Genomic DNA, 14,717 nt, shown 5'->3' with positions numbered 1-14,717 from the left:
TGTTTGTCCGTCAGATACACAACAAAGCACATTTTTTTGCAGAACATGCAAGCGGCCGTTGTTATTGTCGTATTTGTCGGACTAAGATGCTCTTAAATCTGGGAGTAATCTGGGTCCTAAACTCCTTATACTTCAGGTCAAACAACACTGCAGCATCACTTAAGAGTTAAAAACTGTCTAAATTCTTTCATCTTTAATAAAACGATCAGCATTGCTGCTTTACCAGGTGTAACTATAAAGTTTAACTTCCAGGCATCCATGAAAACAAAAGTTATTACATTTAACGGAGTTAGAAGTTAGCAGGAAGCTAGCGGAAGTTAGCTCGCTAGTTTCGCTAGTTACCTAAGCATGATATTGCATGTTCTGACTGAGAGATTTCTGAAAAAAAAATCAAACGTACAGCTCTGCTATCACTTCCAACATAAATGAAGACAGGAAACTAAACAGCAGTGACGTTTGTAGGGTTACTGAAGTTGGGCTAGCTGGTATATAATGATGTGCTACTTGATCGCTAGCGACACAGCTATGTTAGCATAACATAAACAGTGAAGCTGGAGGACGAACACTAACACTTTTCCACTTATAAAAGTTAACGTGAAGGTTCTTCATGGTTAGAAACAAATGCAATCGCATGGCAGGATGCTGTAAACGGACCAAACTTCAGTCAGGAGAACAACTGAGATAATCCATCCACAATACGAGGTTAGTCATTAATATACTGCAACAACATGGGAATAGAGCAGCTGCCAGAGAATTCAACATTAATGAATCAATGGTACAGAAGTGGAGGAAGCAAGAAGAATGAGTTTAATAAAGTTTGATTTATCTGACTGCTTTGTTTCACTTAATGTGCCTTATAATCCCGTGCACCTTATGGTCCGAAAAATGCGTACTGCACACTGCAGTTTAATGTTGCAAAGCACCTCTTTTTAACTTCAGTGGATATTATACATGGTTATGCTCAGGATATGTCAGCCCATTTCTACTGGAAATGCCTTTTGGTTAAACTTTCAGCAAGGAATTTGCATTTGCACTGTTACATTTTTATAAAGCTTTAATGTACATAAAAACCAGCTTCTTGTTTAAGTGAAAATAAATGGAAGGTTGTCTTTTTGCGCTAGTAATGTTGTGGAGTTGTATTTTGTCTCGCATCAATTATATCGTCGGTTATATCGTTATCGCAAATTTTCAAATATATATCGTGATAAATATTTTTGGCCATATCGCCCTGCTCTACTGATCACAGCCTTATTTGTGGCCATCCTCACCTGCAGTCTTCTCCTAAACTCTTGCTGCTCCTCAGAAAAAAAGGAAATTAAAGTTTTCTTTTCTTTACCAGATGTTGCATCAGCTTTCCCTCTCGGACTCTCCTTGCTCCTGCAGTGATGCATGGAGACGTCTCAAGCAACCGACCTGCTTGCGACTCCAAGCTGGCAATAGGCGTCAGAAAGACGACGCAACAAACGCGGCAGTCGTCACTCCATGTTCACAGCATCAAGCAGAAGCTGACACAGTCAGGAGTGACTGTTTGATATTTTACGACCAACAGTTAATATTCATATTTTATAAATGCTCACACTGAACAAGTTTACCTAAGAATATTTCCCTAAAAAGACTCCACCCAGAGCAAACTGCAGCAGCCAGCGGAGCATGCTAACATCACCACTGTGACAAGGTGACACCAGGGACAGCAGCTCATTGAAAAGGAGGACAGAAAATTATATATTGTGAGAAATATTTTCTGAGAGTAGTGCAATGCAATGTATGGCTATATACAGCAGGTGTGTGTCGTGTCGGGAAAGCGATGCACATGTGTGACGGAGATCCCTGGAGCTTCTGTAAAATCAGGCTGCATCTGATTCCTTTAACTGTTCAGACCCACACCTGATTTGCCACGTAGCAAGTTAAACTTGAAACGGTAAACGTTGGATGTAACCGTAGAAGTAGAAACATGCGCGATGAGGGTGGGAAACTACAGGATCAAAATGACATGGACAGTAAAACTGAAGCTGACGGATGTGTTTTAGAGCTTCATCACCTCTCCGTGGGTTCTTCTTAGTCTCGATAAATTCACTTGCCCCCCCCCGCTGGGACACTCTCAGCCCGGTCACCTGCTCCCTCCCTTCCTCCCGTCATCATAACAATTCCACAAAATCGAATTAGCCCATTCCTGTTAGCAGACAGGAGACAGCCTGCATTACGTAAATGTGACTCACGGAGAAGCACAAGATGTTCTCGTAAGCTTGGAGAACAAACAGACGCAAACCAACGTGTCTTATTCCAAAATTAAGTGAGACTTGTGGCACAAAGAGTCCCTAATGATAAAGATTATTTACCATAATAATAATACCATTTCACATTAAATGGTGAAAAGAGATAAAACCCAAAGAGTCTTCACCTGATGGAGCAGGATAACTTTACATCGACCTCAGCAGGAAAATGTCAGCACTGGTCAGCTGTGAGTGGGGGTTAAGATAACCCACAACTTACATCATCAGGCCTTTGCTCTCATGTGAATGACTGAATGTAAAATCTCTGATCAGAGGTTCAGGCTGAATGGTATGTGAAACAAAACCTTGTTATTGTTAGATTTATATATCGTTCGTTATCAATATAAATCTCAATATAAATCAAAGGTTGTTGATTACCTTGTTGTGGTCAGCTTACACTCCCTGGCAGTGAGGCTCAGGACTGTCTTAGTGAGGCATCTGTAAATATGTGCAACTTGACCACATATCCAGAGTGACAGTGAGGTGTGGCACAGCTGTCCAGCTGTCGCTCTGCACTCTGTGCCATCTGAGAGAAATGTTTCTGGCCCGCGAGTCGCTAACGAGGGTCAGTAACTTAAATGACGCTTAAATCCGACATTCTCCTGTCCTTGTACACACTTCAGGTTCAGAGCGCAGTGGCAGGAAATGGGGAGAACATTGTCTGGGTTATCACTGGGTTTACGTCTTATTGTGCACAACATGACATTTATTTTAGAAACCATGTACCCGTCAGAGTCAAAAAGAAGGCTAAAGCGGTGCATATTTCAGGATGGTTTCCTTAGATCCATACTTCACTCACCACATCTGCTTTTGAGAAAAATACAACAACAGCTAAAATGCCAAGTTCAAGGAAAAGTTCAAGAACTTTAGATACCAGTGTGTGACATCACATTATCTGCAGCCATCTTTTATGTACAGTCTATGGCTTAAACCATCTTTAAAACAATACAGGCTCAGAAATAACAGGCTCAGGCTCGTTGCGTGACATGGCACAGAACGTACTGATGAAAGTGTTCGTAGTTCATACATATATGGACAAATTGAAGGAAAACTTGAAGTATTATGACATTACCTGGCCTGCAAAGTATGTCTGCTAACAGACCTTTTGAAGGCTTTACTGCATTACTTATGATATCTTGCTGCCCAGCAGTGCATGTGACCTGTAGGGGGCCCTCTGGGGTCACTGGGACCCCAGCAGTATTTTAACCTCTCCGAGGAGAGAAACCTCAAAGCTCTGAGAGGACCTTATGCAGTGAGTGCAGCCTCTGATAACCAACAGGTAAATGTCAAGCCTTTTAGAGGGCTGTGTTGTGTGTGTGTGTGTATTCATATCTTTGTGGGGACCAAAGATTTAAAGTTTACTATACTTCTGGGGACCAAAATCCTGGTTTGAAGGCATTTTTGAGACTCATAATGTGGTTTTAGTGTCAGGGTTAGAGTTAGGTTATGGTTATGTTAGGTTTAGGATGAGGGTTAGGTTTAGGCATTCTTTTTTCATGGTTAGGGTACGGGGCTAGGGAAAGCATTATGTCAATTAGATGTCCCCACAACATAGTAATACCTGACGTGTGTGTGTTTTCTAAGAAAAGAGCCATTCAGCCGTGTGCTGCTGAGGTAGAGGCGGTGTACAGGCAGCGGTGTACAGGCAGCGGTGCAGCCAGCGTCACAGGCTCGGAGCAGGAGTAACGAGGCTGTCGGCTGGACCGTGCAGCTCAGCAGGAGGTCATTGTTCTTCACGTAACACGTCACTTAAAATCTGATGTATATGAAATCCAACAAGATTCTTATCAACCCTCGAGATACTTCTATTCATATCTCTTATTAATTTACTAAACCTGAGCTGTACAGCAGGGGCAGACAAAAGCTCCTCAGACGTCCTCTATGAGCCTCGGTTTCTTACAGATAAATAAAAATAAACCGGGCTGATTTAATCTGGCAGATTTTCTCGATGCAAAGCTTAAACTTCAGTATAAAATAAATAAATAAATAATCCCAATGAAAGTATGAGCTGCAGCCTGCATGGCCTCGAGGCCTGCACAGAAACCAGGGACCCCCAAGCCCGTGTGTCCTCTCCACAGAGGGAGAGGGAGTCCAGAAAAATCAAGAGCATGTTTATGAAACAAATGCAATGACCATCTCATCTGCGTGTTTTTGTTCTCTTAATCACTTGAAGTCAAAAGCAGGAATGAAAATCAGACCCAGCGAACAGACCCAAATTAATCTTTCTCATTTAGATGCAGTCAGCAAGCTCCTGAAATACTGAAGCTCCTGGTTTGAGATGATTAAGCTAATGCGCTTCATTTACTCATTATTCAACGTGACACAATCAGCAAGAGAGAACTAAACAGGAAAAAGGGTCCGCACTGAAGGAGGAACAGGACTAAAGGGAATCCAACTCACCGTCTCCAGCTGGTCCATGAGTTTGACCAGGAACTTTCGGCACTCGGGTGTTTTGCTGTCCAGCTTCATGCCCGTCTGCATGGCGTAGAGTCGACCTGCGGGAGAGCACGGGGAGGAGATAAAAAAATTAAACAAGTCTGTTCTTCCACAGCTTCGCTCACACAAGACTCGACACAGAGTCCTCTTCATTAAAGTTTCACACAAGAGCTGCTGAAGATGTTTTCTTCTCTTCCAGGAGGAGGAGGGAAAGATTTCCACCTGAGACGAAGCAGGCCTGTGTGGACACACTCATGATCCCTCACCTGTCAATTATTTCTATTCTTCTCTAACATGATGTAACCTCACACCTGAGCAGCAGCACCGGGCCTGCAGGGATGACCTCCAGAAAAACTCTTAGAGAACTTGGACTGGAATTATTTTCCAAAAATTATAAAGCTAGTCAGAAAAAAGGTGCTGGTATGATAAAGTGTTTTCATATTACTGTAACGGAGGTCAGGGAGGGCTCGTGTTTCTGTGATGTACCTGCAGCTCTTTACTCAGTGTTCAAAAACTGTTATGAATATGACAGATATGCATTTACTGAATGTATCTGCTGGTATAGGGACATTAAATCCAATGTTATTTGAGCCAGAAAAATACACAAAACATTCACAAGGAGTGATACAACCTGAACTCCACGTTCAACACCACAGACTGTATTTAAAAGATTGCCCAACAAGACTTCACAAACAATGAAGAGACACTTGCTCACACAGTCTATGCTCACAACACAAACCTCAGAAAGCAGACTGAGAATGATGTGCACAGCTGTCACACAACACATTTTCAAAAACTGAAAAGAGCTCCCCATCAACAATACACACACACACACACACACACACACACACACACACACACACACACACACACACACACACACACACACACTTCAGCTGTTTGTTGTGTGGGTATCCAGGTTTCAGTTCAGGGGTGTGGCTCGTACACCTGAAGTCCGTCACTGTGCTTCGGTTTGCCTCGTGGCTACACAAACCATGACTTTACACCCCGTTAGAGAGTTTGTGTGTGTAAACGTTTTATGGAACCATGCTGATGCCTTCCTGTAGATTCTGGGCTGAACTGCACTGCAGACTCATCTCTGTGTGAATCAGCCCGGGGTTTGTTAACCAGATGGATGGTGCACTGTGTGTGATCGCTGTGCGTGCACACAGCTGCTGTCTCGACCCATGTTAAAAATGATTGTCTTTAACTAAAATGAGAGACACTTTGAAGCGCACACGGCTTCCTCCTCCATCAGCAGGAAATACAGACGCTGTGTCTGCAGGATAAACACCTCACAGTCGTCCTAAACCGGCAGCAGAAAGGCTTTTCACACTCTGCTCACTCTCACACAATCACAGGTGTGTTGGAGTAAAAACCTCCACCTGTGCTGACAGGCACGCAGACATTCCTCAAATCATCTCTAATCCACAGCTCTGTGTGTGTGTGTGTGTGTGTGTGTGTGTGTGTGTGTGTACACTTGTAGTGCAACAGGCACAGTGAGCAGACTCAGCGCTGCACTATCAGCGCAGGGTGACGTGGCCTCAGAGTTCCTTCTCTGCGAGGATTACCTCAGCAGATTGTGCTGTTTGTGTGGAGGCGGAGTGCGGCGTGCAGCACAGAGCGATGAGATCAGCGCGGATTTTACCCTTTGCTGAAATTCTCTCTTTTGAACGTGGACCTCATTTTGGAACGTGGAACCTTGTCGTGTTCTAGAAATTGACGGTTTTATTAAAAATCACCAACGTTTCAAATAATAAGTAATCTCTGTGAGCCACGTGCTCAGGTTGTAGGGCATCGCAGCCCCACCCACCTGCTGTTAAAACCTTCTGTCTGTGAGGGGCAGCCAATCAGAAGACAGCTGGCATAAAGGTGGAGGAGCCCAAACTGCTTGCTTCAGAGTGACTGCAGTAATGCAGCATCACATAAATAAAGATTACTGTAAATTGTAAATCATGCAGAGCTACTCTAGTAGAAGAATATAGAGCTGAAAGCATGTGGAATGGTGCACGGTAAGAAATCTGAGTAACTAATTATAATTATGTTTATAATTTAGTTCATTAATTGAACAAAACTCAAAGGTTGCAACTTGTCTGTTTTGTTTTATGCCTTTAATTTGAAAATCTCCGGGTTATAGTTTGTTGGTCAGACACGGCCAACATGACATGAGCTGGAAACGTTAATAAACATTAAAACATAACTAAATAAAATTCCACCTATTGATATTGCTCCCACAATTACTCTACACTTATTGTACGTTATCTGAAACATGCACAGGCTGTGCTCAGAGCGTCTGCTGCAGCGGAGAGAGAAAGCCTGAATATTAAGCAGTATTCCAGCGTGGACGGTCGGGCCTGTCGAGTTACCAGGAGACCATAAACATCGTGTTGTACTCTGCATATATTTGAGTAATCCGTTTCCACCTCATGTTTGAGTCACAGCCCTGCGCAGCATCAGCAGAACAATGGCCCATTTCACAGCAGCAGAATGGCGGGGAGCCTCTGTCCAGCCGCCAAGGCCAGAAGCACTCAGTGTTTCCAAAGAGCGGCACCAGTGTGACACGCATGTACGCATGTACGCATGAACAAGAGAGCAGCAAGCCACACAGACAGCGGGTCCTCCAGCAGACTGACAAAGGAAGGCTTTGTGTCATCGCGCTGTACAACACAACCCAACACAGTTAGACTGCAGACACACACACACACAACCAGTGCTGGAGCCCCCTTGTGGTGAGTGAAGGTGCAGTTTGTTTCTGCATAGGAATCATTTTTCATTAATTTGTATTTTGTTCAGTTTATTCTTCTCACCCTGAAAACTACATGTAAGCATCAACAGCTCTCTGCAGCCCAGTAAAGGACAGCAGCTACCAGTGTCACTGCAACACATAAATAGTAGTTTGTTTTAAAATGAAAAACACTCAGAATTAAACAAAACATCTGAATTTGATAAATTACATTAAATTATATTTAATTCCATCTTTAAACCAGCAGTGTAGACTTCAGCTGCACAGATATCAGCACACAGGAGGACTTTAACTGATCTCAGTGACCTGCATTCATCTCACAGGAAATAAATCATCCACATCAGCTACCAGACATTTTAAACCAGGCATCGCAAGTTAAACCTTCGATGCCCCTCCGGTCTGCAAAAAGCTGCAAAAGCCTGAAAGCACGCCAGCTGGGACACATCCTCTGAGGAGACGATGGCTTCAAGTGTTAAAACCTGTCAGGCTTTTGTTTCCTGCGATTATAGGGTCTCTGACGAGCTTCCCTCTCTGCTGGCACTCCCAAAAGTAAGTAGGGTCCAAAAAATGCTTTTAGCTCCGGCGTTTGTTTTTCAGAGGTGATAAGCTTCAGTGGAAGGGCTGCTGCTGCCAGCTCACGCAGAGGAAAAAGTTTGTGAGAAAGGATGTGCACTGAAGGTGTTAGACGAAACACTGAACAAATGCAGTGAAAAAGCAAGAAGCTGCATTTCCAGAAAGTTCAGCTCGTGACTGGCAGCAGTGCAGCTTTCTGACTTCTATGTCTCTGAGGACTCTGATATCGGTCTAATTTGCCTCTCTGTGTGTGTGGAGGTGAGCTGGATGCAGGGACTGTGGTCAGAGAGCATCTTCGGGATGGAACAGTGAGCCTCTCGGCCATCGGTGCCTGACGGGATGGTTTACTGCTGATTTGTTATGACAGTGCATTCATTGGGTTGCACAGCACATAACTGAGCACGTCAACACCAGTCAGTACGATGTGAGCCACATCAGGTAGACCTGTGATGTGCTGCCCAAGTTTTCTGCAGAGGCTTCTACAGCAGAGATTTCACGTGTACAGACACTAAACTCTGCTCTGTCAACACAGCAGTTTCCCCAATTTCCTCGTTTATCTCTTGGCGTGACAGTGACTGTTGTAAGAAAATATATTTAGCAGTGAATAATTAACCCTCCTGTAATGGTGCTGGCAGGACGCCGCCACCGCCTCGATGCAATTTTTGACATTCTGTGCCAATGTGAACGTGGGCCAGAGCAGTCTCTGTGTCATATGAATGACAAGGACTTCATTATGGAGAATAGCTGAGTCGCTCTGTGTGTGTGTGTGTGTGTGTGTGTGTGTGTGTGTGTGTGTGTGTGTGTGTGTGTGTTTGTTCGTTCAGTGTGACCAGAAGACAATCGAGGCCCACAGAGTGAACACACTGCCACAGATTCTGGAGGTTCATTCCAGCACAACATGCTGTAAAGCGTGACTGCAACAGCGAACACAGAAACCGAGCACGACGGGAACAGATCATTAAGAACAAGAAACTCTGTCATATCTGTTCTGCTGTTCTCACAGCATTTCTTTGGTTTTGGTATTAAAAGCAGCTCGGCGTAACCTCCATTGTTGTTCCCATTTCTTCATTCAACCTTATGAAAAATGCCAAAGATAACATAGTTTGACAGCATAAAATTTAATTTTTGCACCAACAAGCTGAAAACTTGGCACACCACACAGTGTGCAGTAAATCACTGCATATGAAAAATGCCACCCATTACCCATTTTCCTGCAAAATGTAAAGAAGGGTGTAGCTCAAGACTTACTGTATAACACCCTCAGTTTTATCTAAATGTGAGACAAGAAAATTACAACATCCAGGATTTTATTCTTTAGAGACAAGGCTGCAGTTTAACTGGCTTCACAGATAGACCATCTGCATAGCAATGAGCTTTTGAACAATACTGCCTCAAGGAAGCATGTATAATGTAAATGCAGTTGATCCCAGCACTCCATGACTAACTTCTATGTGTGGAGAAGAAGCCACATTTACATGCACAAATAATGTTACCAAGCAGTAGAGTTGGCTAGCTAGCTTTAACTTGGCTGCGTGGATGAATCCGGTGATGGTTTGGTAACGTTAGCTGACGAAGTGATGTGAATACGGTCACATCGCTTTATCAGATCAGCACTGGAATGATTTAGCTGACCTTATCCACTCAGGACAATATAGTGACAGCGTGTAATTCACAGAGGTAAGCTTGAATCAGGTTACATCAGCCAGGAGAATCACACCTCACAATGAATTCTGTCTCGGATGTCAACGGTAATTTTCCTCAGAACTTTCCATTTCGCCAGATGGCTTCATTTGTTAAAACTTTAGGGAAAGCTGGTGGGAGCCAGAACCAGTCACACACTGTTCTGTTTGAACTTAGTTGGAAACTAAGACTAAGTTATAAATCTCTAGTGAGGTCATGTCTTGTACTACAGTAAGGGTCATTAAGAAAATCTAGACCACTGTCACCACACTAGTATCATTCCCTTCATGCTGAAGAGATAATCATCACGTTCAGCTGCAAACTCTGAAATCGTGTAATTATAGCCAGCATGTGGACGCAGCGACGGCTGAACTGGCACAGTCTGCCACTGTGCCCACTTCCCAGGCAGTCCAAACTAATTACATGGTAGGTCTTATTCTTTCTAAATGTTTTAAAGCTCGGCGGGGAGAGGATGGAGGATTGAGTGTGAGACGTAATGGTCCCAGTTTCCATCAGGTTACTCAGCAAAGTCCTGTTTATCAGAATCCAATCATTCTGAGGAAGCCAAATAATCACAGCCAATCAGTGCAGTAATGAATAAAACAGTGAATTAAAAAAAATTTAAGTAAAAAAAAAAAAGAAGCTGCATGCATGTTTGGATATTACATACAAATAAAAGGAGGAGTGTGTTCCCCTCCCGCAGACAGAGGGATGGTACCCGTGTTCACCCTCTCCTCATTTATAACGTCGACAGTCCAATCAGTGTGAAACGGCATTTGTAACGCTGCCAAGTGCTGTCGGCCGGGGGAGCTGCAGGTGAATTATGTGGCTTCATTACAGCTAAACAAATCATGGCGTTGACTCAAACCTCCATTGATTGGTCTGTTCTGGGGTGGAGGTGAGGTGAAATATTGCCCGGCATTAGCTGGCTAATTTAGATCGACCTGCTGATGTGGAGCTGAGGCTGAATTAGAGCTGGGCGATATGAGATTTTTTCATATCACGATATGTTTTTTTCATTTCAGGCGATAACGATATCTATCACGATATAAGCCAAATAACTATATTTGTAAGATTTAAATGTGCCGTTGCTCACAAGTAAAATGTGAAATAATCAGCAGCTTGTTTTTATTTAAATATTTATTTCCCATAATAAGTTCAACAGGGTAGATGTACTTAAGGAACATGAGACTTTTTCAGATAAATAAAGGCAAATATTGCAAACTACACAAAAGGCAGCCGCTAAAGCGTTTAAGTTTCAAAATAGGACAAACGAAACAGACTAAATTGTCAATTCCACTTAGAAACAAAATATTAATTCTAAAAATAAATCTTAGTTTGTTTTACAGAAGAACAGACAAAACTGACTAACTTTTGTCAATATCAAACTGAGAACTAAAAGGAAATTCTCAATCTCTCCTTGTTGTATAGCTTAGCTTTTCAAACAGTTTTAACAGTTACTTTAGTCTGACAAAAGCCGAATGACGAATTAGCGCTTCCAGTCAGAGACTGAGGCTACGTCCACACGTACACGGGTATTTTTGAAAACGGAGATTTTCCATTTTCGTTTTAAAAAATAATCCCGTCCACACATAAAGGCAGAAATGAAGGAAAACGCTGCTATGAACATGCCAAAGCAGCAGGTGGCGCTAGATTCCTAACCGTGCCTAAATGTTGGCCAATCAGAAGTCTAGAAGCCTCGGTGGGAAAAAGTAAACAAAGCTGGGGCATAGAAGCAGAACCGAGTCGTAAGTGTGGAGGGACAGTAACTGTGTGTATATGTAAGCATTTAAACACTGCAGAGAGTAGAATTAACAGTAACAGTATTGTAGAAATTCATTTCACCGAAACAATAACGTGGCGCACAGTGTGACGCATGCACCAGTTTATTGTATTTCCAGACTTGCTTTCGGCACAATTTACAGTGCACGCTACTCTATTTTTGTCAGACTTGAAATAGCCGAAATACCTTCACACTACGGAACTTTTATGGCTCTTCCGTTTGACAATCTCTCCGGCATTGGAACCATCATCTGTTTTCTCTTCGGTCACGCTCGGTTGATTTTTCTAGTCGGCACACTCATTTCCTCCATTACGCGCTGGCTCCATTACCCGCTGGCTGCTTCCCAAACAAACACACGTGCGGCTTGGCACTTGTGCTGTACGTAACAAGTCACGCGACGTGACGCTGCGGCTGTGATTGGTTCGGCTCTGCGCTACTTAATTTGGATTGGCTGACCTTTTTTTTTTTGAGGACAAGAGCGGCGAGGTCTATCGCGATAGCTTAATTTCTCTATCGAGTAAAAGTTATATCGCGATACATATCGTTATCGTTCTATCGCCCAGCTCTAGGCTGAATGATGGTAAACGCTCTAGCAGTCAGACAAAAAGGATGGAAATAAATCTCTGCGAGCCCTGGCCTCATCAGACCCACATGATGGACGGCTTCCCTGATGAGTTATTTGTGAAGTTCTGCATGTTCAGATGTTTGCTCGCTGAAAATATACTCTGCACTGCCAGTCATAACGCCTCAAAGCACCTCGAAGAAGCACACCTTTACTTTGGTACAATTAATTGAATAACACAGACACGCACGCACACACACACACACACACACACACACTCTCTTTCTGTTGGAGACAACTGTCAGATTTCCAATTTATTGTAACATTTATTCCTTCCCCTGGAATGCCAGATTTGCAACCATCTGTTAGCCAATTAGCAGCAGTTTTCAATTTGTTTCAGTGATTGAGAAAAAGAACCTGTCAGAGAAAAGAAGAAGCAGCATTATCACCTTAGTGTGAGCGGAGGTGGGGAGTAAATTGTGTTTACTTCAGGGATGCACACTTATAAAAGTCTAATTAAAAGTCTGATTTTGTCACTTGTTAACAGGAATGACTGATACGAGGACCAAAATGCAACTTGAAGCCATCAATGTGGCAGATAAGAGCTTCAGTTCCTCTAATGGCCACTTGATGCTTCAAAAGTGAGGCAGTCTCCATAGACATGTTCATATTTCCAAACTTTGTTTTCAGCCTGATACAAAATGGTTTTGGTCTTTACAGCTGCATGACAACAATACACGCAGGTTACCGTTTTAATGCAGAAAATTATGGATGCAACCACTTTGATGTGAGTGCCTTTTAGAGTACATGAAATAATTTTTTCCTCATATGTCTTTTATCAGCTCTGTGTTTGTGCGATGCACTGTTTTTCCCCACCTGACCAACTGGTCCAACAGTCAGTCTCAAACCAGCTGCCCTGTTAATATTAATGCAGTATTTCTACCTCAGTATCTTCCCTGTAGATAGGGCTGTGCGATATGACCAAAATCTCATATCCCGATATAAGAATTCTATCGTCCGATAACAATATAAATCACAAAAATGTAACATTTTCTGTAAATTCTGTGAATCTCGGGCAGCTCGTCTTGCGGGAAGCGTTTCCAGCTGCGCGTCATGTAGCTGGAGTCGAGTGTTTAACCGATGCATGAAACGATACATTTTTAGACATAAGTTGTAACGGCCGCTGTTTTCTTTGTGAGTATTTATTACACGGCGTGCTGCAGGGAAAAGCCTGTTCTAACGTTTGAGTCGAAGGTTTATTGGCGGCTCTTTTTTACTTCTCATCCGTAAATAATCTGCTTTTACACGTGATTCAGTTTATTTTGAAAAGTCTCAACAGGATCTTGAGCTTTATTGTGAAAGGTTTATGTGGAACATAAACAAGCAGACACACGATGGTGTTACCATCGTTGTTGCTAACCACAACGCATAAAAACAGGTGCTTGTCTGTCTGTAGTGTGGTTATATAAAATATAAGAGAAAGAGAGAACTTTAAAAAATTAATATAGCCACTACAGTGACCATCAAAACGATGAAAAAATATTGCCGTAAACAGTTTATTTTGTGACACCACGAAACAAACGATAGCGTAAAATGAAACGATAGATGTTTTTATATCGTCATCTGATATATATCGTTATATCGAACAGCCCTACCTGTAGAGGGAGTTGGAGTAAAATCAGTTCAGCTCACAGTAAATCTGAGTCAGAGACAACGGGCAAGCTGCTGGCCCAAAGAACAAGAGCCAGGCCGAAGACTGAAACACGAGCAACGGGCTGTAAATGTGGGTTTCTTCACAAAGTTTTGCCTTCAGCAGATTCTGACGGTAACAGATGAGAGTCTCATTCACAGTCTGCAGCGCAGTAAAGGTGATGAAATCCTGCGTTATCGAGTCGCAACTTTAGTCTTTTTCACCACCTGCTGCTCATCTCTGGAATTTTTTTTCGCTCTTTTCCAGTGTTTTCCACTTGGCTGGTGTTGCTGTGTTTTCCTGCAGGAATGAATAGAGTCCTGGAAGACTCTTGTGCCAGTCCTTTTATTAAATTCAACTGTTTTTCACTCCTCTTACTGGCAGTTTGGCAGAGTTTGCAGCGCACTTTTGTTGAGGTCACTTAACCAAGCATCTCCAACCAGTTCACATTTCTCATGTATGGGTTTCTCATCACTGAAGCCAATAACCAATACATTTTTAAACTTTAGAACTGGTAGCCATATTTGTTGGGTGGAAATGTCTCTATGTCCATTTCTCTGTGACTCAGATGACTTTTCTGGCCCAGTTGCTAGTTTCAGGTCACACTGACTTTTAAAAAAAGGATCAAGAAGGATGGTTGTCCATGACAGGTTTTTGGTGTACAGTTTCAGTCAGATCCATCCATTTCAAAATACCAGCATAGTGACAGCTAACATGCTCATCTCAAGGTATCAAAGCCTTCATAATGTCACTAATCAAAGAGTGACATCAGGGTAAAACCTGCAAGCATGCCTGGTAGGAACTGTACACTGATTCTGAATGATCTGATTCAGTGCAGTCGACCAGTTTAATTGTAGACCTCGCAGACCCCTATAAAGGCCGACAAGTGTTGTTGTTTTTTTGGTTTTTTTACATATTTCAAAGCTTCCTTCTGCCATTTCCTTTTTTCCTGCTACCAAAAACATGCACCCAACTCCAGA

The 14,717-nt window shown here is 42.8% G+C and overlaps 1 protein-coding gene across 3 annotated transcripts in view; it reads right to left on the bottom strand.

The window, feature by feature from the left end:
• Positions 1-14,717, bottom strand: part of vta1 (vesicle (multivesicular body) trafficking 1) — a 70,298-nt gene that overhangs the window by 50,996 nt on the left and 4,585 nt on the right. For all 3 annotated transcript variants that reach the window (XM_080882446.1, XM_080882444.1, XM_080882445.1), the window contains exon 2: positions 4,671-4,765. In XM_080882446.1, the coding sequence (XP_080738572.1) occupies positions 4,671-4,765 (95 nt within the window). The remainder of the gene's footprint in view (positions 1-4,670; positions 4,766-14,717) is intronic.

This window comes from Rhamphochromis sp. 'chilingali' (assembly GCF_963969265.1).
Source record: "Rhamphochromis sp. 'chilingali' genome assembly, chromosome: 5".
In the NCBI taxonomy this organism is placed as follows: Eukaryota; Metazoa; Chordata; class Actinopteri; order Cichliformes; family Cichlidae; genus Rhamphochromis; species Rhamphochromis sp. 'chilingali'.
Note: the sequence above shows the minus strand (reverse complement) of the source record. Positions and strands in the feature narration are given on the sequence as shown.